At 41.4% G+C, this 21,090-nt stretch overlaps 1 protein-coding gene across 1 annotated transcript in view; it reads right to left on the minus strand.

Moving 5' to 3' along the window:
- STYXL1 (serine/threonine/tyrosine interacting like 1) overlaps positions 1 to 21,090 on the minus strand; it is an 80,758-nt gene that overhangs the window by 9,513 nt on the left and 50,155 nt on the right. The window contains exons 6-8 of the mRNA XM_080680950.1: positions 19,634 to 19,779; positions 3,911 to 4,008; positions 2,141 to 2,253 (exon numbers count right to left, since the gene is read on the minus strand). Coding sequence (XP_080537076.1) covers positions 2,141 to 2,253; positions 3,911 to 4,008; positions 19,634 to 19,779 — 357 coding nt within the window. The remainder of the gene's footprint in view (positions 1 to 2,140; positions 2,254 to 3,910; positions 4,009 to 19,633; positions 19,780 to 21,090) is intronic.

Raw genomic sequence — 21,090 nt, forward strand, 5'->3', positions numbered from 1 at the left:
AGATGGCATCTCTGCAGAGTGTCCCATAACAGGACTTCCCTGCAGATGAGATGAAAATTGCTGCTCCAGGAAGGGAGCACCAGAGTGTCTCCTGAGACCAGAATTGTCTGAGTCTCAGGTGCCCAAGTACCTGGCTACCCACTGACCAGAACAACTGTGCCCAGCTATCCCTTACCCTTATTGCTGGAGCTGAGCATCTCCCTGCAGTAAAGATCAGGTGCAGGCCTGCATGTGCCACATTACTGTGGGGGCCTGGTCCTCGCTGCTGGAGAACTTTAGAGGAGCCAAGTGGGTAAGGGGACTCCTCTCTTTGCTTTCACCCCACCTGGCTCTGGAACACCTGCTTCTGATGTGGCCAGAGAGAGGACTGTGATTTGCTTGTCAGGGTTAGGACGTATCACCAAATGTCAAAGTTGGAAGGCTCCAAGGACCTTCTGTGCCCAACCTTCCCTATGAACAATGAAGACACCAGGGACCACAGCAGGACAGGGCTTGCTGAAATTCACAGACTGGCCCCATTCAAACTCCAAGGGAGTTCAAGTCCTAGAACTCTTGAGCCCCCTTCAGGTAGGTGAGCTTGGTCTGCCTTCTACCAGCTCTTTGCCTTCTCCCCTACCAGCTCAAAAAGGGCATTGAAGAAGTGCCCCTCACAGGAGAGAGCCCATTGCTGGGAAGAGGGCTGGAGAGGCATCTCTACTGGTGCAATCACACAGGCCTCCTTCCCCAGAATTATTAGCAATATCTCCCCGTCCCAGCACACACCAAAATAATCCACAAGCAGGCAGTAACCCAGTGTGAGTGCACCCGACAATTCACCTTTGATAAGGTGAGAGAGCAGGCATCTTGCCTCTCACTCCAGGCCCTCTGATTTTGCATTCAGACTCTTCTTTTTTTAATTGTAAAATACACGTAACATGAAATTTACCATTTTAATAATTTTTAGACATACAATTCAATGGCATTAAGTACAGTCACTATATTGTGCATATATCTCTACTTTTTCATCTTTCCAAACTAAAACTCCATGCCCATTAAACAACATCTACCATTCTATTTCCTGGCTCTATGAATCTGACTTCTCTTTCATATAAGTGGAATCATACAGTATTTGGTCTTCTGTGATGGGCTTATTTCACTTAGGATAATGTCCTCAATTGTTGCAGCATGTCAGAGTTTTCTGCCCTTTTAAGGCTGAATAATATTCCATTATATGAATAGACCACATTTTATTTATCCATTCATCTGTCAATAAACTCTTGGTTTGCTTCCACCTTTTGTCTATTGTGAATAATGCTGCTATGAATATGGGTGTACAGTACAAACATCTCTTTGAGTCCCTGCTTTCACTTCTTTTGGGTGTATACCCAGAAGTGGAATTGCTGGATATCCAAGACTTTCTGGCCTATAATTGCACCTGCAAAGAGCACACTGAGTCAACAGCCAGAACCACTGGTGATGGGCTCTGACCACGGTCATTCTTTGTCCCTCCAAGCACACTCCTGGACAAATGTGGGAGCTTGTCAGGTCCTATCCATGCCCTCTGAAATCAATTACAGGCTGTGCCAAACTAGGCTCGCCCTCCCCTCGGGATAGGCCTGTGATCTCCTAGGGCAGTGGGCAGTGGGAAAGTAATGCCCTGGGAGTCAGAAGCCCTCAGTTCCCACGAGGTTTGTCGTGATGGGTCCCTACTTCCTTCTCCTCTCTGGACTCTGCTCCCCTCAAGGGTAAAATAATTGTTGGAGTGGGTACCTGCTGAAGCCCTGCCAGCACTGCAATTCTATGACTCCAAGCAGCAACAACAATGCACCTCTCTTGAAGAACCATGAACAAACCCTAACAGACAGACTAATGGCAGTAGGGGACATGTAGAAGGTACTGCCAGTTGCAGCCTTGCACAGTCTGAGTCCCTGGGCCTGCCCCATGTGTCCAATCTCAGATCTCCAGCACAGTCGGGTCCTTACCCTTGAGTGTGGTGTGCTAGGTAAAGCCCTGGACTTGGAGCGCCCCTCCCTGACCCTTCTCCATCTCATCCCCCAGTTAGGGTCCTGAGGCAGTGCCAGGGACTGTTTCTCCCAGGTGCGGCTCAGACCCCACCTCATGGAGGAGGCTATAGTTAGAGCCTAGGCCAGGGAATGCATACCTTCAAGGTCTGCTCGTTCCGGTGCATGAGGTAGGCCAAGATGGCCGCGCAGCTACGACTGATGCCCAGGGTGGAGAATATCAGGATGACAGAGCCAAGTTCAAGGTGGATATCTGCAAGAGGAAAGAAGGTTTGTGGGGGATGCCCCTTCCCTGTGGACCTGAGTTGATGTAAGATGACTAGCCTCAGTGGGTCCAAGAGTGGATTCAGAGCCAGTAAGTACACCATGTCCTAGGTAAGTCACATGACATCTCTAGGCCACTGTTTCATCACCTGGCAAATGGGATTCTCAGACCTCACTGGCAATTTAAGAGAATCACACCTGGGCATTCAGCATTATCATGCAAAGGCATTTTCTTGGTTCTCCAGGCTTTCAGACCAGGAAGGTCTGCTACCAGTTGGTCTCCTTGGGTGGGAATCAGAGGATCATCCCCCCAAGGACACATGGTACTGACAGAGACAGTGTTGCTGGTGTGAAGCCTGGCTCTGCCACTCACTATTGCTGCAGTTTCCTCATCTGGAAAATGGGATAACAGTATTCTGCCTACCTCATAAAGTTTTGTGTTGTGCTTAGCCCAGTGCTGGCACAGAAATGTCAGCTGTAAACATACCTAAAAATGACACTGAGTCTGTGTGTGAATCTTGCCCAGTGAGGGATGGTGAGGAAATCTAAGCTGTCATCCTAGGCTGGTTTTGGTAACCCCCAAGAACTGAAGATAACCATTCCAGTGCTGGAACAGGACTCAGAGATGACTAAGGCCAACTGACTCATCTTATGAATAAGGAAACTAAGGCACCAAGCAGTTAAGGACTGGCCCAGGGCCACCCAGTAAGTCAGGGCTGGAGAAGGGGCCTCTTTGTGCCATAGAGCTCTGCCATCCCATGGGACATGTGGCAAGACTGTCTCAGCTGCTACTTAAGTGATAGTTGCAACATTCTGTGAAAATAAGAGATGTTTGAGCCAAAATACCATCCTTTGCCCCCTTGTGCAGCGACTCAGGCTGGAGGCTGAGTTGGTGCCAAGTAGGTAGTCTGGGGTGGGGCCTCTGACCTGACTCAACCTCACTCACTCCAAGTATCTTACTCAACTAGGGCAGTGGTCGGCAAACCGCGACTCACAAGCCATATGCGGCTTGCGAACCGCGGTTTGCCGCTCTGTTGACTAATGAGTTTGCCGACCACTGAACTAGGGCAATCCTGAGCCTGGGGAATGACTGAAAAATCGGTCTTCAATGAGGTAAGCCACTGTTGGGCACTGCTGTGTGTGGTGAGAGGACAGAGTGGCACTGGGCATAAACAATGAAAATCAGGGAAGTCAGAAGCTCTGGAGCCTTCCTTCCACCTCATCTTGCTAACCAGACAAAAGGGCAGGAACAAGTCACCTCTGAGTCACCAGAGCAGGTCTCCATGAACATAGGCACCCATGGTGGGGCAACACCCTCATTTCATGACAGGCCAACAGAGGCAATGAAGCCAGGCCCAAAAGGGCCTACCAGTCCAGGCAAGGCCACAACATAGGGTATTCGATCCAATCTGGAGCTTTTATTTGGCCCTACTGCCCCAGAGGTAAACGCATGGCTGCGCATATTGCTGATGGCCTTGGAGAAGCACGCTTGTCTTGGGGTTGTCCACACCTGGTTGGGCATGTGCTGCCCTTTCTCTCCTGAGCACTGTGAGTCCCAATCAGGAATAGGCATGTGGATGAGGTGCCACAGTCCCTGTGCCCCTGGGCATAGGCCAGTTGCTGCCTCGTTAGAGAATGCTCCCTACCAATAAAGTGACAGAGGTGGCGCAGAAAGGGGGAAATGAAGGCTTCCAGGGAGTCTTCTATCTGGATGTGCAGAAGCTTGTCAGCGTCACCTACAAAACTAAACAGAAGAAAAGCACAGGTAATTGGGCAGACTTACACACAGTCCCACTGTAGTGTCCCTTGTTCATAGCAGCAGGACCATAGGGGAGGGATGCTGGGCTAGATCAGGGAAACGTGGGCAAGGACCTGAACCCCTCTCACAAAAACAGCACCTACCTCATAGGAGTGGAGTATGGATTAAGTCAATTAATCTATATACAGCATTTAGCAATCTGCTTGGCAATAGTAAGTGCTCAGTAAATATGACATTATTATTATTATTCAAACATGGTACTTTCCTAGAATATGCTGCAAACAATAAAATGAGGATGGGAGGAAATATGTCATGATTTTGGAGAATGAGCCTGCTATGTTCAAGGGAGGAAATAAGAGGGATAGAGAATAGCATTTGAGATAGGGTAGTCAGGGAAGGCTTTACTGAGGAGGTGACATTTGAGCAGAGGCTTAAAAGAGGTGAGAGAACAAGCTAGGCAGTTATCTGAGGAAAGAGTGTTCCAGGTATAGGATAATGGAAGTGCAAAATCCCTGACAGACAGTATGTTTAGTAGTAGTGTATTTGAGAAACAATAGGGAGGTCAGAGTGGCTAGAGTTTTATGAACATGGTGGAGGAGAGATGAGGTGTGTGACATGCTTAATGAGAGTGTGCCTGCAAGGAGCCTGGCCCAATGCCCAGAATGCTGTAAGCACTTCATAACGTTGTTTATGAAGACTATGGCCTACTGGTGACATTCAGTATGCAGACCACTGTGGCATGCAGAAAGTTCAGTAGATTCAGAAACAAAAGTAGGCTGGTTTGGTTTAGTTTCTGTATGAGCACTTGCTGTGACAAATACAAGCACAATGAACCATCCATTCATCCATCATCTTTCCCTCCTCACCCATTTCTCCCTCCCTCCCTTCCTTTCCACCCACCTACCCATGCCCACCCATCCATTCTTTCCTCATAGACACTCACTCAATGCCTATTGAGTGCCAGACCTTAGGCTGGACCCTAGTGGACACAAATATCAAATAGGGCCCCTCCCAGCTTCAAGGAGCTTCCAGTCTGATGAGGGAGGCAGACACATAAACAAATGGCACCACTCCAATTAGCTAGATGCTAGGATAAAGACCTGCACATGAAATGGGGGATATTTGCAATAGTGTCAACAATAAAACATTTTTAAAAGACCTGCACATGATACATGAGAGGAGGAATGGGGAGAGCTTACAGTGGAGAAGGTATCTGGATGGAGAAGGTTGAAGAATACATGGTTAATATATAAAAATCAATTGTATTTCTATGTACTAGCAACAAATAATCAGATATTGAAAATCTTAAAATATCACTTATAATCACATGAAAAACTTCGAATGCTTAGGAAAAAATCTTGACACAAAATGTGCAAGAAATGTACACTGAAAACTATAAAATATTTCTGAGAGAAGTTAAAGAGCAAAGTAAATGGAGAAATAGACCATGCTCATGGATCAAGAGATTCAACACTGTTAAGATGTCAGTTCAATCTCAATCAAAATTCTAGCAAGCTTCTTCGTAGAAACTGACAAGCTGATTATGAAATTTATATGGAAATGCAAACAAAACAACTTTGAAAAAGAACAAGATTAGAGGACTAACACTACTTGATTTCAAGATTTATTAGAAAACTACTGTAATCAGCAGTGTGAAACTGGTGTAAAGAAAAACATATACCGCCCTGCTCAGTGCTTGAGCATCTACCTATGAACCAGGAGGTCACAGTTCAATTCCCGGTCAGGGCACATGCTTGGGTTGCAGGCTCAATCCCCAGAGTGGGGTGTGCAGGAGGCAGCCAATCAATGATTCTCTCTCATCATTGATGTTTCTATCTCTCTATCCCTCTCCCTTTCTCTCTTGAAAGAAAGAAAGAAAGAAAGAAAGAAAGAAAGAAAGAAAGAAAGAAAGAAAGAAAGAAGAAAGAGAGAGAGAGAGAGAGAGGGAGGGAGGGAGGGAGGGAGGGAGGGAGGAAGAGTGGGAGAAAGGAAGAAAGGAAGAAAGACATATACCAATGAAAAATATTCCAGAATTTTTAATTTTGACAAGGATTTTCAATAAAGGTATCAAAGCAATTTGAACAAATGATTATCTCCACGTGCAAAACAACAAACATTCCATTTCTGGCACCATATACAAAAATTATTTCAAAGTAAAAACATGTGAAGGTTAAATCCATAAACTTTTAGAAGAAAATCCTTGTCAAAATTCAAGTGTCCAGTCCTAGCCTGTTGCTCAGTGGTTAGAGCGTCGCCCACGGACTAAATGGTCACCAGTTCAATTCTGGCCCTAGACAGGGTGCATGCAGGAGGCAACTGGTCAATGTGTCTCTCTCACATCAATGTTTCTCTCTGTCCCTACCCCTCTCTCCCTCTCTCTCTTTTTTAAATTTATTTTTATTGATTTCAGAGAGGAAGGGAGGAGAGAGAGAGAGACAGACATCAATGATGAGAGAGAATCATTGATCGGCTGCCTCCTGCACGCCCCCACTGGGGATCTAGCCCGCAACCTGGGCATGTGCCCTTGACTTGAATTGAACCCGGGACCCTTCAGTCAGCAGTCCAATGCTCTATTCACTGAGCCAAACCAGCTAGGCCCTCCCTCCCACTCTCTCTAAAAATCAATAGAAAAAATGTCCTTGGGTGAGGATTAACAAAAAAAAAAATTTTAAAAACCTCAAGTGTTCATATATGCATGGGTCTGTTTGAACTCTATTCTGCTCCACTAGTTTATTTTTCTATCCTGCACCAATATCACCATCCTTACTTGCCATGTTTTTTAAATCTTAATATTTGGTCAAGTACAGTAAATTTTCCCATTTGTTGTTCTTCAAATATTCAGCTATTTTTGCCCTTTGCATTTCCATAAAATTTATATATTTTAAGATTACTGTATCAATTTCCACAAACCCGTTGGAATTCTATTGGCATTACACTAAATCGACAGATCATTTGGGCAAGAATCAATATCTTTACAAAATTGATACTTCTAATCTATAATGACAGTACATCCTCTGTTTATTCAGATCTTTAATAATTTACAGTAATGCTATATAATTTTCTGTGTAGAGATCTTACATATCCTTTATGAGATATAATCCTAGGTATTTAATATTTTTGTGCTCTTGTAAACTATGTTTTTTAAAATTTCAGTTTGTGTTTCTTATTTGTATGCAGAAAACAATTCATATTTGTATATTAATCTTGTACCAAGCAACCTCACTTAAATCTAATAATTTATCTGCAGGTTATTTTGGATTTTCTGTGTATACAATTATATTGTCTGTGAATAATGATAGTTTTTTCCCTTTTGATTCATTTTTTATTTCTTTTTCTTGCCATATTTCACCATTTAGGACCTCCAGTACAATGTTAAATAGGAGTGGTGATAGTGGCATTTTTGTCTTCTTCCCAGACTTAGAAGGAAAACTTTCAACATTTCACCATTAAGTGTGATGTTTGTTGCAGATATTTTTGTAGTTATTTTATTAGCTCAGAGAAGTTTTCTTCTATTCCCAGTTTGCTAAGAGGTTTTTTTTAAAATCCTGAATGTATAAGTGAATATTATCAAATGCTTTCACTGCGGCTGTTGAGATAATCCTGATTTTTGCTCTATTTATTGATATGGTAAATTAACATCTTTGGAATAAACTCAATTTAGTCATTATGTATTATCCTTTTTATAAGGATACTAGAGACCCACTGCACGAAATTCTTGCACAGGTAGGATCCCTAGTGGCTGCCGGCCAGGGCCTCCCTTCCCTGGCTGCCAGCTGCCAGCCAGGCCTTCCTTAATTCTGCGCCACCCCCTGGTGGTCAGCACACATCATAGCGAGAGATCCAACTCCTGGTGGGTCAAACTCCCAAGGGGACACTTTGCATATTAGGCTTTTATAGATAGATAGATAGATAGTTAGATAGATAGATAGATAGATAAATGTATATAATGTGCTAAGATTTTGTTTAGGATTTTTACATCTATGTTCATGAAGAAAATTAATCTATAATTTTTCTGTATTATAATGTCTTTGTCAGGTTATAAAATCAGAGCTATGGTGGTCTCATGAAACAAACTGAAAATTATTCCTTTATTATTTAAAAGAATTTAATATTGGCTTTATTTCCTCCTTAACTATTAGGTAAAATTCATCACTAAAGTTTTCTTTATGAGAAAATTTTTATTAGTTCATTTCATCTAAATTTTCATGTTTATCACAGTAAAGTTTTCTTAACATCCTCCTAAGACCTGTTAAATATCTGTAGGATATGTAGTGTCCCCTTTTACAAATGGTTATTTGTGCCTTTTCTCTTTTTTGCCAAGGGTTTATCAAATTTATTAGTTTTTTTAAAAACTATTTTGACTTTCTTGATCACCTCTATTTTATTGTTTATAGTTCAATTATCTGCTTTTATTATTCCTTCCTTCTTCTTTATTTGGGATTAGTTTACTATTCCTTTGGGAATTTCTTGAGATGAATACTTAACTAGTTGATTTTTAGCCTTTCTTCTTTTTAATAAATGTATTTAAGGCTATAAATATCCTTCTAAACATAGCTTAGCTACATTCCACAAGTTTTGATGTTATATTTTCATTATCATGTAGTTGAAAATTTTCATAATTTCCATTGAGAATTTCTTTGATACACAGGCTATTTAGAAATTTATTTCTAAATTTCTAGGAATTTTCTGGTTATATTTTTAAATTATTACTTTCTCCATTAATTCCACAATAGTTAAATGTAAATTATATTTGATTTTAATCTTCTGAAATTCATTGAGTCTTGCTTTATGGACCATCATATTGTCAATTTTATACATGTAAAATGGAAATGTGAACATTAAAAAAAAAATAGAGATTCAGGCCTGGCTGGTGTTACCCAGTGGTTGAGCATCTACATATGAACCAGGAAGTCATGGTTTGATTCTGGTCAGGGCAAATGCTTGGGTTGCAGCTGGATCCCCAGTAGGGGGTGAGAGTGGGGATGCAAGAGGCAGCCAATCAATGATTCTCTCTCATTATTGATGTTTCTATCTTTCCCTCTCCCAGTCAAGATACTGAACAGTTCTAACACCAAGGATCCCCGTGTTGACCTTTTGTAACCATACCACCCTCCTTCAACCCCCTTCCCTAAATCCTTGATAATTAACCTGTCCTTTACTTTTAAAATTTTGCCATATCAAAAATGCTATATAAGTAGAGTCAGATAATATGTAGCCTTTTGTAATTGGCCATTTTTTCTGCTTGGCTTTAATTCCCTGAAGATTTATCCCAGTTGTTGCATGTTCATCCCTACAATTGTTGAGTAGCATTCCATGGTATGTATGTACCAAAGTTTGTCTAACCATTCACCAGTTGACAAGCTGCTGCAAACATTTATGTACAGGTTTTTGTGTGGATATAAGTCTTTACTTCTGTGGGATAAATGCCCAGAAAATGCCTTTTAATATCTGTAGGATCTATAATGATAATGTTACTTCTTTTATACCTAATACTAGAAGCCCAATGCACGAAGATTTGTGCAAGAATAGGCCTTCCTTCCCCTGGCTGCTGGCACGCGGTGGGCTCGCACTGGTACCCTGTGTAGTGGCGGCGACAGTGTCAAGACCTGCGCACTCCAGCGCTGCTTCCTCTGCACACTCTGGCGCTGCTTCATCCTCGCCCTCCTTCTCCAGAGAGTTCCTCTGTGCAGCGCTGGGCTCCCGGGGAGGTGCTGCGGGGAAGAGGTGGGGGGAGCGAGGCAGGCAGGGAGGACTTGAGAGGTTGGGTGCGCTAGTGCGTTTCACTTTCCCATTGTGAAAGTGGGATGCAACTGGCCCCCTTCCTCATCCTCTTCCTCCCTTTGGCTGGCCTGGGGCTCCTGGGTGCACTAACTGTGCACCAAGTGAGCTCCCGCGCGCATCCGCGCCCCCCACAGGGCTGCTCCAATGCTAGGTTTTTGTTTACCAGAGCAGCGGGGCAGGGGTGGGGTAGAGGGAGACGCCAGACACCGGGAGCTACTACCTCAGGCACCAAAGGGTTGCCTCTGAGGCCAGGGGCTGTGCCACAGGGAGGCTGCAAGGACGGTTGACAGGTGTGGAGTGCAGCAGGAAGGCCGTGAGGAGGCACACTGCCCAGAGGCCCAGAGAGGCCAGGGCCACTGCCATCTTTGTCGGGATAATTTGCATACTCACTCCTGATTGGCTGTGGGTGTAGCGAAGTGATGGTCAATTTACATATTTCTCTTTTATTAGTACAGCTTGGCAATTTTTGTCTTCTATCTCTTCTCTTCTGATCAGTTTGGTAGAGGTTTATCAATTATATTGATATTTTCAGAGAACCATTTTTGTTTTGTTTTGTTTTTTGGTTAATCCTCACCTGAGGATATTTTTTCCATTGATTTTTAGCGACAGTGGAAGGGATGAAGGGATAGTGAGAGAGGGAAAGAGAGAAAAAACATTCATGTGAGAAAGACACATCAATTAGTTGCCTCCTGCAAGTACCCCAACCAGGACTGGGGTCGAACCTACAACCCAAGTACATGCCTTTGACTGGGAACTGAACGTGTGACCCTTTGGTGTGTGGGCTGACACTCTAACCTCTGAGAAACACAGGCCAGGGCCAGAGAACCAGTTTACAGTTTCACTGATTTTCCCAATTATTTTGTTTTCTATTTCATTTATATCTACTCTTATCTTTATCAGTCCCTTTCTCATGCTTACTTTTTCTAATTTTTAAGTAAGTATAGGTACTTGATTTGATTTGAGACTCTTCTTTTACAATGTAGACATTTAGGCTATACATTTCCCTCTATGTACTGCTTTGGCTGTATCCACAAATTTTGATATATGGTGTTTTTATTTTCATTCAGTTCAAAATACTTTCTAAATTCCCTTTTGATTTATTTTTGTCCGATAGGCTGCTTAGAAGTGTGCTATTTAGTTTCCAAACACTTGGGATTTCCCCCCAGATATCCTGTTATTGGTTTCTAATTTAACTCCTTTATAGTCAGAGAACACAATATTTTTTATTGCTTAAAGTATTACATATGTCATGAAAACATGCTCAAAGTCACTAATCATCTGAGAGATGCAAATCAAAATGACGATGTGGTACCATCTCACACCTGTCAGAATGGCTATCATCAACAAACGACAAGTGCTGGCAAGGATGTGGAGAAAAAGGAACCCTCATGCACTGCTGGTGGGAATACAGACTGGTGCAACCACTGTGGAGAACAGTATAGAGTTTCCTCAAAAAACTAAAAATGGAACTCCCACTTGATCCAGTGATCCCACTTCTAGGAATATATCCCAAGAAACTAGAAACACCAATCAGAAAGGATATATGCACCCCCATGTTCATAGCAGCACAATTTACCATAGCTAAGATTTGGAAACAGCCTAAGTGCCCATCAGCAGATGAGTGGATTAAAAAACAGTAGTACATCTACACAATGGAATACTATGTTGTGGTAAAAAAGGAAGAACTCTTAACATTTGCAACAGCATGGATGGACCTGGAGAACATTATGCTAAGTGAAATAAGCCAGCCAGAGAAAGATAAATATCACATGATCTCACTCATTTGTGGAATATAATGAACAACATAAACTGATGAACAAAAACAGATCCAGAGACAGAGAAGCATCGATCAGACCATCAATCCTCAGAGGGAAGGTAGGGGAGGGTGGGAGTAAGGGGGAGAGATCAACCAAAGGACTTGTATGCATGCATATAAGCCTAACCAATGGACACAGGCAACAGGGGGGTGAGGGCATGAGTGAGGGGGTGGGGTAGGGAGGCAATGGGGGGGATAAGGACACATATGTAATACCTTAATAAAGAAAAAATTAAAAAATTAAAAATAATAAAAATAAGTAAAAAACAAAGTATTATATATGTCTCCCTTTTTCCCCATTGACCCCTCCCCAGCCACTCCCACCTCCCAGGACACCACCACCACCCCAGTGTCCATGTCCATTGGTTATGCTTATATGCATGCATTGGTTGATCTCTTACCTCCCCCCCACACGCTCCCCTGCCTTCCCTCTGAGGTTTGAAAGTCTATTAGATGCTTCTCTGTCTCTGGATCTATTTTTGTTCATCAGTTTATGTTGTTCATTATATTCCACAAATGAGTGAGATCAGATCATGTGATATTTCTCTTTCTCTGACTGGCTTATGTTGCTTAGCATGATGCTCTCCAGGTCCATCCATGCTGTTGCAAATGGTAAGAGTTCCTTCTTTTTTACAGCAGCATAATATTCTATTGTGTAGATGTACCACTGTTTTTTAATCCACACATCTGCTGATGGGCACTTAGGCTGTTTCCAAATCTTAGCTATGGTAAATTGTGCTGCTATGAACATGGGGGTGCATATGTCCTTTCTGATTGGTGTTTCTGATTTCTTGGAATATATTCCTAGAACTGGGATCACTGGATCAAGTGGGAGTTCCATTTTTAATTTTTTGAGGAATCTCCGTACTGTTCTCCACAGTGGCTGCACCAGTCTGCATTCCCGCCAGCAGTGCATGAGGGTTCCTTTTTCTCCACATCCTCACCAACACTTGTCGTTTGTTGATGATAGCCATTCTGACAGGTGTGAGATGGTACCTCATTGTTGTTTTGATTTGCATCTCTCGGATGATTAGTGAGGTTGAGCATGTTTTCATATGTCTCTTGGCCTTCTGTATGTCCACTTTTGAAAAGTGTCTATTTAAGTCCTTTGCCCATTTTTTAATTGGATTGTTTATCTTCCTTTTGTTAAGATGTATGAGTTCCCTATAAATTTTGGAGATTAGGCCCATATTGGATATAACATTGGCAAATATGTTCTCCCATGCAGTGGGCTTTCTTGATGTTTTGTTGATAGTTTCTTTTGCTGTTCAGAAACTTTTTATTTTGATGTAGTCCATTTGTTTATTTTGTTCTTAGTTTCCATAGCCCTAGAAGCTGTATCGGTAAAGATATTGCTACAACATATGTCTGATAATTTGCTGCCTATGGATTCTTCTAAGATTTTTATGATTTCCCGTCTTACATTTAAGTCCTTTATCCATTTTGAGTTTTGTGTATGGTGTAAGTTGGTGGTCTACTTTCATTTTTTTGCCTGTATCTGTCCAATTTTCCCAACACCATTTATTGAAGGGACTGTCTTGACTCTATCATATGCTCTTTCCTCCTTTGTCAAATATTAATTGAGCATAATGACTTGGGTTCTCTGTTCTGTTCCATTGATCTATATGTCTGTTCTTGTGCCAGTACCAGGCAGTTCTGAGAACAGTGGCTTTGTAATATAGCTTGATATCTGGTATTGTGATCCCTCCAACTTTGTTCTTCTTTCTCAGGATTGCTGCAGCTATTCGGGGTCCTTTTTTATTCCATATGAATTTTTGGAGAGTTTGTTCTAGGTCAGTGAAATATGCTGTTGGTATTTTAATGGGGATTGCATTGAATCTATAGATTGCTTGGGGTAGTATGGACATTTTAATGATGTTGATTCTACCAATCCATGAACATGGTGTATTCTTCCATTTGTTTATGTTTTTATCTCTTTTTTTCAATGTCCTGTAGTTTTCTGAGTACAGGTCTTTTACCTTCTTAGTTAAGTTTATTTCCTAGGTATCTTAATTTTTTTGTTGCAATAGTAAATGGGATTGTTTTTTCAGTTTCTCTTTCTGTGAGTTCGTTAGTGTAGAAAACACAATTTGTATAGCTTAGATCCTTTTAGGTGTACTGATATTTGTTTTAAGGCCAAGAAAAGTTGATCTTGGCAAAAATGTTACATGTCCTCTTGAAAAAAATGTATATTGTAGAACACCTTCAAAGACTAGAAGAACATTACTGTTATTGGTTGGAGTGTCCTATAAATGTTGATTAGGTAAAATTGGATGATTGTGCTCTCCTAGTCTTTGAAATTATAACCTACTTTCTGTCTAATGAGAGAGATGTTGAAATCTCTAATTATAATTGTGGGTTTCTCTATTTCTCCATCAGTTTTTACTTTATACATTTTAAACTTCAATATTAGCTACTTACACATTTAAGTCTATTATGTCCTCTAGAATCTAGAATCTAGATTAATTGACTACATTCTCATAATGAAATGACCTTTATCACTGGTAGTATCTTTTTGCTGTGAAGTCCAATTTATCTAACAATAATATAACCACTCAGAAGTTCTTTGTTGTTAATTACTATTATCATTCTGGAATATCTTTTTCCATCCATTTAGTTTTTTAATTAAATTTATTGGGGTGACACTGGTTAATAAAATTACATAAGTTTCAAGTGTACAGTTTTATGATACATCATCTATATATTTCATTGCATATATACTATCCAAAATCAAATCTATCCATTTTGTTTTAACCTATCTTTGTCTTTGTATTTAAAATAGATTTTTGTTGTTGTTAATTCTCACCCAAGGATATTTTTCTATTGACTTGTTTTTTAATAAATCTTTATTGTTCAGATTATTACAATTGTTCCTCTTTTTTCCCCCCATAGCTCCCCTCCACCCGGTTCCCACGCACCCTCTACCCTTACCCCCCACCACTGTCCTCATCCATAGGTGTATGATTTTTGTCCAGTCTCTCCCACACCCCCGACACCTCTTTCCCCCTGAGAATTATCAGTCCACTCCCTTTATGCCCCTGATTCTATTATATTCACCATTTTATTCTGTTCATCAGATTTTTTATTCACTTGATTTTTAGATTCACTTGTTGATAGATATGTATTTGTTGTCACTTTGTTGTTCATAATTTTTATCTTTACCTTCTTCTCCTTCTCCTTCTTCTTTAAGAATACCTTTCAGCATTTCATATAATACTGGTTTGGTGGTGATGAACTCCTTTAGCTTTTTCTTATCTATGAAGCTCTTTATCTGCCCTTCAATTCTGAATGATAGCTTTGCTGAGTAAAGTAACCTTGGTTGTAGGTTCTTGCTATTCATCACTTTGAATATTTCTTGCCATTCCCTTTTGGCCTGCATAGTTTCTGTGAGAAATCAGCTGACAATCTTATGGGTACTCCCTTGCAGGTAACTGTTTTTCTCTTGCTGCTTTTAATATTCTCTCTTTGTCTTTTGCTCTTGGCATTTTAATTATGATGTGTCTTGGTGTGATCCTCTTTGGATTCCTTTTGTTTGGAGTTCTCTGCACTTCCTGGACTTGTAAGTCTATTTTTTTCACCAGGTAGGGGAAGTTTTCTGTCATTATTTCTTCAAATAGGTTTTTGATATCTTGCTCTCTCTCTTCTTCTGGGACCCCATAATTTGGATGTTGGTACGCTTGAAGTTGTCCCAAAGGCTCCTTACACTATCTTCATATTTTTGGATTCTTTTTTCTTTCTATTGACTTTTTAAAGAGAGAATGGAAGGGAGGGGGAGAGACTGAGAGAGAGAAACATCGATGTGAGAGAGACACATTGATTGGTTGTCTCCTGCATGCACCCCAACCAGGCCCAGGGATCAAGCCTGCAACTTAGGTATGTGCCCTTGACCAGAATCGAGTCCAGAACCCTTCAGTCCACAGGCCAATGCTCTATCCACTGAGCTAAACCAACCAGGGCTAAAGTATATTGTAGACAGCCTACAACCTCTGCCTTTTAATTGAAATATTTAGACCATTTGCACTTAGTGTGATTACTGAATTTTTATATGACTCCATTTATCTCTTTTGTTATCTTACTAATCATATCTCTTATTTTTGTTTTGTTCTATTTTTTGGTGGTTGCTTTAGAGTGTATAGAATACATCTTTAACTTACTATAGTCTACGTTCAATTATCATTATACCACTTCATGTAAACAGAGTAAGAACCTTACAAGTATATAGTTCTATTTTCCCTCTTCCTGCCTTAGTAAATTGTGGGCATATATATTACTTCTACATATGCTATAAACACAAAATGTATTGTTGTTATTTTGTCTTTAAATAATATGCTTTGAGAAGATTTACAAACAAGGGGAAAGTATTTTACATAATTACTAGAGGCCCGATGCACGGAGATTCGTGCAAGAATGGGCCTTCCTTCCCCTGGCTATTGGCACCGCCTTCACTCTGGCCGGAGCTGCCTTTTTGCTCCAGCCTGGAGCCACCTTTCCACCTTCCCATGCTGCCCAGAGGCCCGGAGCTGCTGGGGCGGTGCGGAACGCCTGCGTCGTTGCCATGGCGATGACACAAGTGTCCTGCCCCACCCCCAGCCACTCAGTGCCTGCATATGCAAATTAACCCACCATCTTCGTTGAATTAATTTGCATACTCACTACTGATTGGCTGGTGGGCATCGCGAAGGTACGGTCAATTTGCATCTTTCTCTTTTATTATTGTATATAGAGGGTTGGTGCATGAAATTCGTGTACGGTAGGGTCCCTAGGCCTGACCAGCAATCAGGGCCAATCTGTGGGGCAATCGGGGGCCCCTGCTGGCACCTGCCTTGGCTAGCCTCCGGCCTGTGGGCTGGGGCCAGCTCCTGCATTGAGTGTCTGCCCCCTGGTGGACAGTGCATATCATAGTTATGGGTTGGTTGTTCCACCATTTGGTCAATTTGCATATTAGGCTTTTATTATATAGGATCATTTCTGGTGATCTTGATCCTTTTTGTATATATTCAGATTGCCATCTGGTATTGTTTTCATTTTACCTAAATGACTTCCTGTAATATTTTTTTGTAGTTTACATCTATTTGTTGATGAATTTTTTTCAACTTTTGCATGCCTGGAAAAAGTATTTTCCTTTCATATTTGAAATATATTTTTTACTGGTTATATTTCTAGGTTCACATTTTCCATTCAATACTTCAGTTTTCTCAATTTCTTTGTTTCTAATATGAATTCTGCTACCATCTTTATCTTTGTTTCTTGGTATATAATGCATCTTTTTTATCTAGCTACTTTTAAGATTTTATCTTTTTCATTGATATTAACCAATTTGAGAGGATGTGCCTACTGTGGTTTTCTTTCTGTTGAGATGCTTGGGTCTGTGAACTTATAGGTGTGTTTTGTTTTGTTTTAATCAAACTTGGAAAAATGTTGGCCATTATTTCTTCAAACATCTCCCCACTTTCCTCTCCTTTTGAAATTCCAATTACACATATGGTAGTGGGCCACTTGAAACTATGTTAATCTCACTGAAGTTCTGTTCTTTTTTATTTGTCTTTTTCTTCTCTATGTTTTATTTTGGATACTTTCTATTGCTATATCTTCAAATTCAATCTTTTTTTCTGTAGTGTCTAATATGCTATTAATTTCATTTAGAGTGTTTTTCATTTCAGACACTGGATTTTTCATCCCTAATTTGGGGCTAGGTTTTCCCCACTACTGAGACAATATTCTTCTCAGTACTCTATTTGATGCCTTGTATATTATGAGTTTTGTCTACTCTGACTTGAAATACGAATGACTCCTAACCCCACATAATCTCTGAGGACTGTACTGTCTATTAATTTCCATTGTTTTTTCTCCCAACCTTGAGTCATTTCCTCACATGCATGTGCTTATATGTACTCAGCTGAAGACACAAGGGGGCTCTCTGCAGATGTCCAGAGCCCTTTCTTTGTATTCAGCCTTCTATTTACCATGCAGGTCTCTCTTGAGAATTCTAGTCAACCTGACCTCTCTGGATTCTTGACTCTATACCAGGGGTGGGCAAACTTTTTGACTCGAGGGCCACAATGGGTTCTTAAACTGGACCGGAGGGCCAGAACAAAAGCATGGATGGAGTGTTTGTGTGAACTAATATAAATTCAAAGTAAAGGAGTGGAGGGGAGAGCAAGAGAACCCTCCGCTCTTTCGACTCCGCGGGCCAGATAGAACAGCCGAACAGGCCGGATCCGGCCCACGGGCCGTAGTTTGCCCACGGCTGCTCTATACCCTCAATTCAAAAAGAATGACATCAGCTGAAACCGGTTTGGCTCAGTGGATAGAGCGTCAGCCTGCGGATTGAAGGGTCCCAGGTTCGATTCCAGTCAAGGGCATGTACCTTGGTTGCGGGCACATCCCCAGTAGGGGGTGTGCAGGAGGCGGCTGATCGATGTTTCTCTCTCATCGATGTTTCTAACTCTCTATCCCTCTCCCTTCCTCTCTGTAAAAAATCAATAAAACATATTTTACAAAAAACAAAAACAAAAACAAAAAACAAAAAAAAGAATGACATCAAAGGGTCAAGGGTTCACAATTCTTGGTCAAGGGCATGTTCATGGGTTGCAGGTTTGATACCTAGCCTTCGTCAGAGCATGTGCAGGAGGCAACCAATGTGTCTCTCTCACATAGATGTATCTCTCCCTCTCTCCCTCTCTTCCTCCCACTCTCTCTAAAAATCAATGGATCCGTAGCTGGTTTGGCTCAGTAGATAGAGCATTGGCCTGCGGACTGAAGGGTCCTGGGTTCGATTCCAGTCAAGGGCACAGCCAGGTGGCAGGCTCAATCCCTAGTAGTGGGTGTGCAGGAGGTAACTGATCAATGATTCTCTCTCATCATTGATGTTTCTATCTCCCTCTCCCTTCCTCTCTGAAATCAATAAAAAACTGTATTTAAAAAAAAGAATAAAAATCAATGGAAAAACGGGAAAATTAACAAAAAATAAAAGAATAGCCCTTGCTGGTTTGGCTCAGTGGATAGAGCATCAGCCTGTGGACCAAAGGGTCCTGGGTTCGATTCCAGTCACATGTACCTCGGTTGCAGGCTCCTCCCTGGCCCGGACCCTGATCAGAGGCAACCAACCAATGTGTTTCTTTCACATCGATGTTTCTCTCTCTGTCTTAACCTCTCTCTTTCACTCTCTCTAAAAAACAATGGAAAAATACCCTTGGGTGAATAATAACAACAAAAAAAGAAAGAAAGTAAAAGAAAGAGAAGATCTGTTTTGGTCCCCTTCAAACAATCTCCAAGAAATAAGCTAAATTAATTGTAGGGCTCTAGCAATCTCCAAGAAATAAGCTAAACTGATTGTGGGGCTCACTTTGGTTTTTTCCATTCATTCTGGAATCACTGTCCTATGCTATTAACCACTGTCTGAAAACCATTGTTTTAGATGTTTTGTTTGTTTATTTGTTGTTGTTATAAATCTGACCCTCAGCTCGAAGCCTCATGAATGGGAGGCCCCAGAGAGTTCCCTGCCCCTTCTACCATGTGAGGACCCAGTGGAAATATGGCTGTCTATGAACCAGAAGGCAGGCTCTCACTAGACAGCAAATCCCTGCTACATTGATCTTGGATATCCCAGCCTCCACACCATGAGAATAAATTTCTGTGTTTTATAAGCCACCAGTCAATTGTATTCTGTTATAGCAGCTTGAATGGACTAAGATAGAGGTTATTTCTCAGAGGGCCTGAGATGACATAGCAGGGTAGAATAGGACACTTTGACCACAATGTTAAAAACCAGGAAAGTTTTATTTTTGGTGAGATTTGAAAGAAGTATGGGGTCTTGGTTAGGGGCAAAGGATGCCACAGCCAAGCCAGGAAACAGACTATAGGCTAGGAACAGATGAAGTTAAAAGTGAAAACCCTACTCCAGTATATGCTGTTTTCTAAGAGACCTTTCAACTTTCTAAATGCATGTCATAAGGAATCTTATATAAACAAATGATACTTAATATTTTAAAAATTAATAGTATTGTTACTTACAATGGTCCTGTCTCCATGGAGACATTGACATGTGCTTTGATTTTCAAATCCTTCTGAATTTTAGGATCGCAGGCTTGCCTGAAATCGCCCAGGTAGATCCTTCCTGGCACTATTTCAACAGGATATGCCTGAAATTCATCCAATTCCTGGGGTGGGGAAGGAGAGAGGTTACTATAAACATTCCCCAGGGAAGTTGTTTTCATTTGGAGTTGGGGGTATTGGTCTCTTAAAATGTGGCTCAGCAAACAAGCTTAGAAAGATTATCCAGGACAGCAAATGAAATTGAGATCTGGGCATTTAAAGAGATTGGCAAGTAACAACTTGCATGAGGAGGTACAGGGCTGGTAGTAACAGAAGGACTGAGCTATAGCATAGCATCATGCTAAAGCATGCTGAATCTGAACACCAGCATCCTTCTTCCTTCCTTGGCACATGTTTGCATTTGGCCATGGAGTCTAATACTCTGCGGCCAACAACTGCATAAAAAAAAAATGTTTTCATTGATTTCAAGAGAAGAAGAGAGAGATAGAAACATCAATGATGAGAATCATCGATTGGCTACCTCCTGCACACCTCCTACTAAGATCAAGCATGCAACCGAGGCATGTGCCCTGACCAGGAATCAAACTGTGACCTCCTAGTTCATGGGTAGATGCTCAACCACTGAACCACACCGGCTTGGAAAGAACAGCCCTTTTATTATACTCAGAGTCCACCACAACTTAAATACTTAAAAAACAACAACAACAACAACAAAAACACCTCACCAGAGCCTATCTGTCATTAGGAAATGAATTCTGATGAATTTTGACAGAGAGGTAGGAAGAATAGGCCACCATTTAAATGGAAGCTTACTGAATTCCAGGTCCAAAGTTATAATAAGAAAAAATTTGGTTTCTTTGAAAAACCAAGAAACAAAGAAAAGGATTATTTCTACATTCCCCAAAGTGTAAGAAACACTGGTCCCTCACAATGCACTGTGAAAAAAGGGTTCAGAGAACCAAGTACATATGGGAAGCATATTCCTCTCTCAGAAACTCACCATATACATTAGCAATTAAAGGCTCAAAGAAGTCTGACAGTAAAGAAATCCACTAACTCCAGCCACTATGGGAAATAGTATGGAGGTTCCTAAAAAACCATAATGGAACTACCCTATGATCCACTAATCCCACTTCTGAGTATATATTCAAAGGAAACAAAATAACTACCTCAAAGAGATATCTGCACCCAGATGCTCACATGAGCATCTTACCTAATAATAGACAAACATGTAAATTGACCGTACCTCCGCTATGCCCACAGCCAATCAGAGTGAGTATGCAAATTAGAAGGCCAAAGATGGTGGCCGCCCAGCTGCTCCAGGCGCAGAGTGGCCAGGTGGGGCAGGACGCCTGCTATGAGAGGGAGGGCAGGGGGTGAAGGGATCTACAGGAGCAGAGTGCCACAGTGAAGAC

This window comes from Plecotus auritus, assembly GCF_963455305.1.
Source record: "Plecotus auritus genome assembly, chromosome: 7".
NCBI classification, from domain to species: Eukaryota; Metazoa; Chordata; class Mammalia; order Chiroptera; family Vespertilionidae; genus Plecotus; species Plecotus auritus.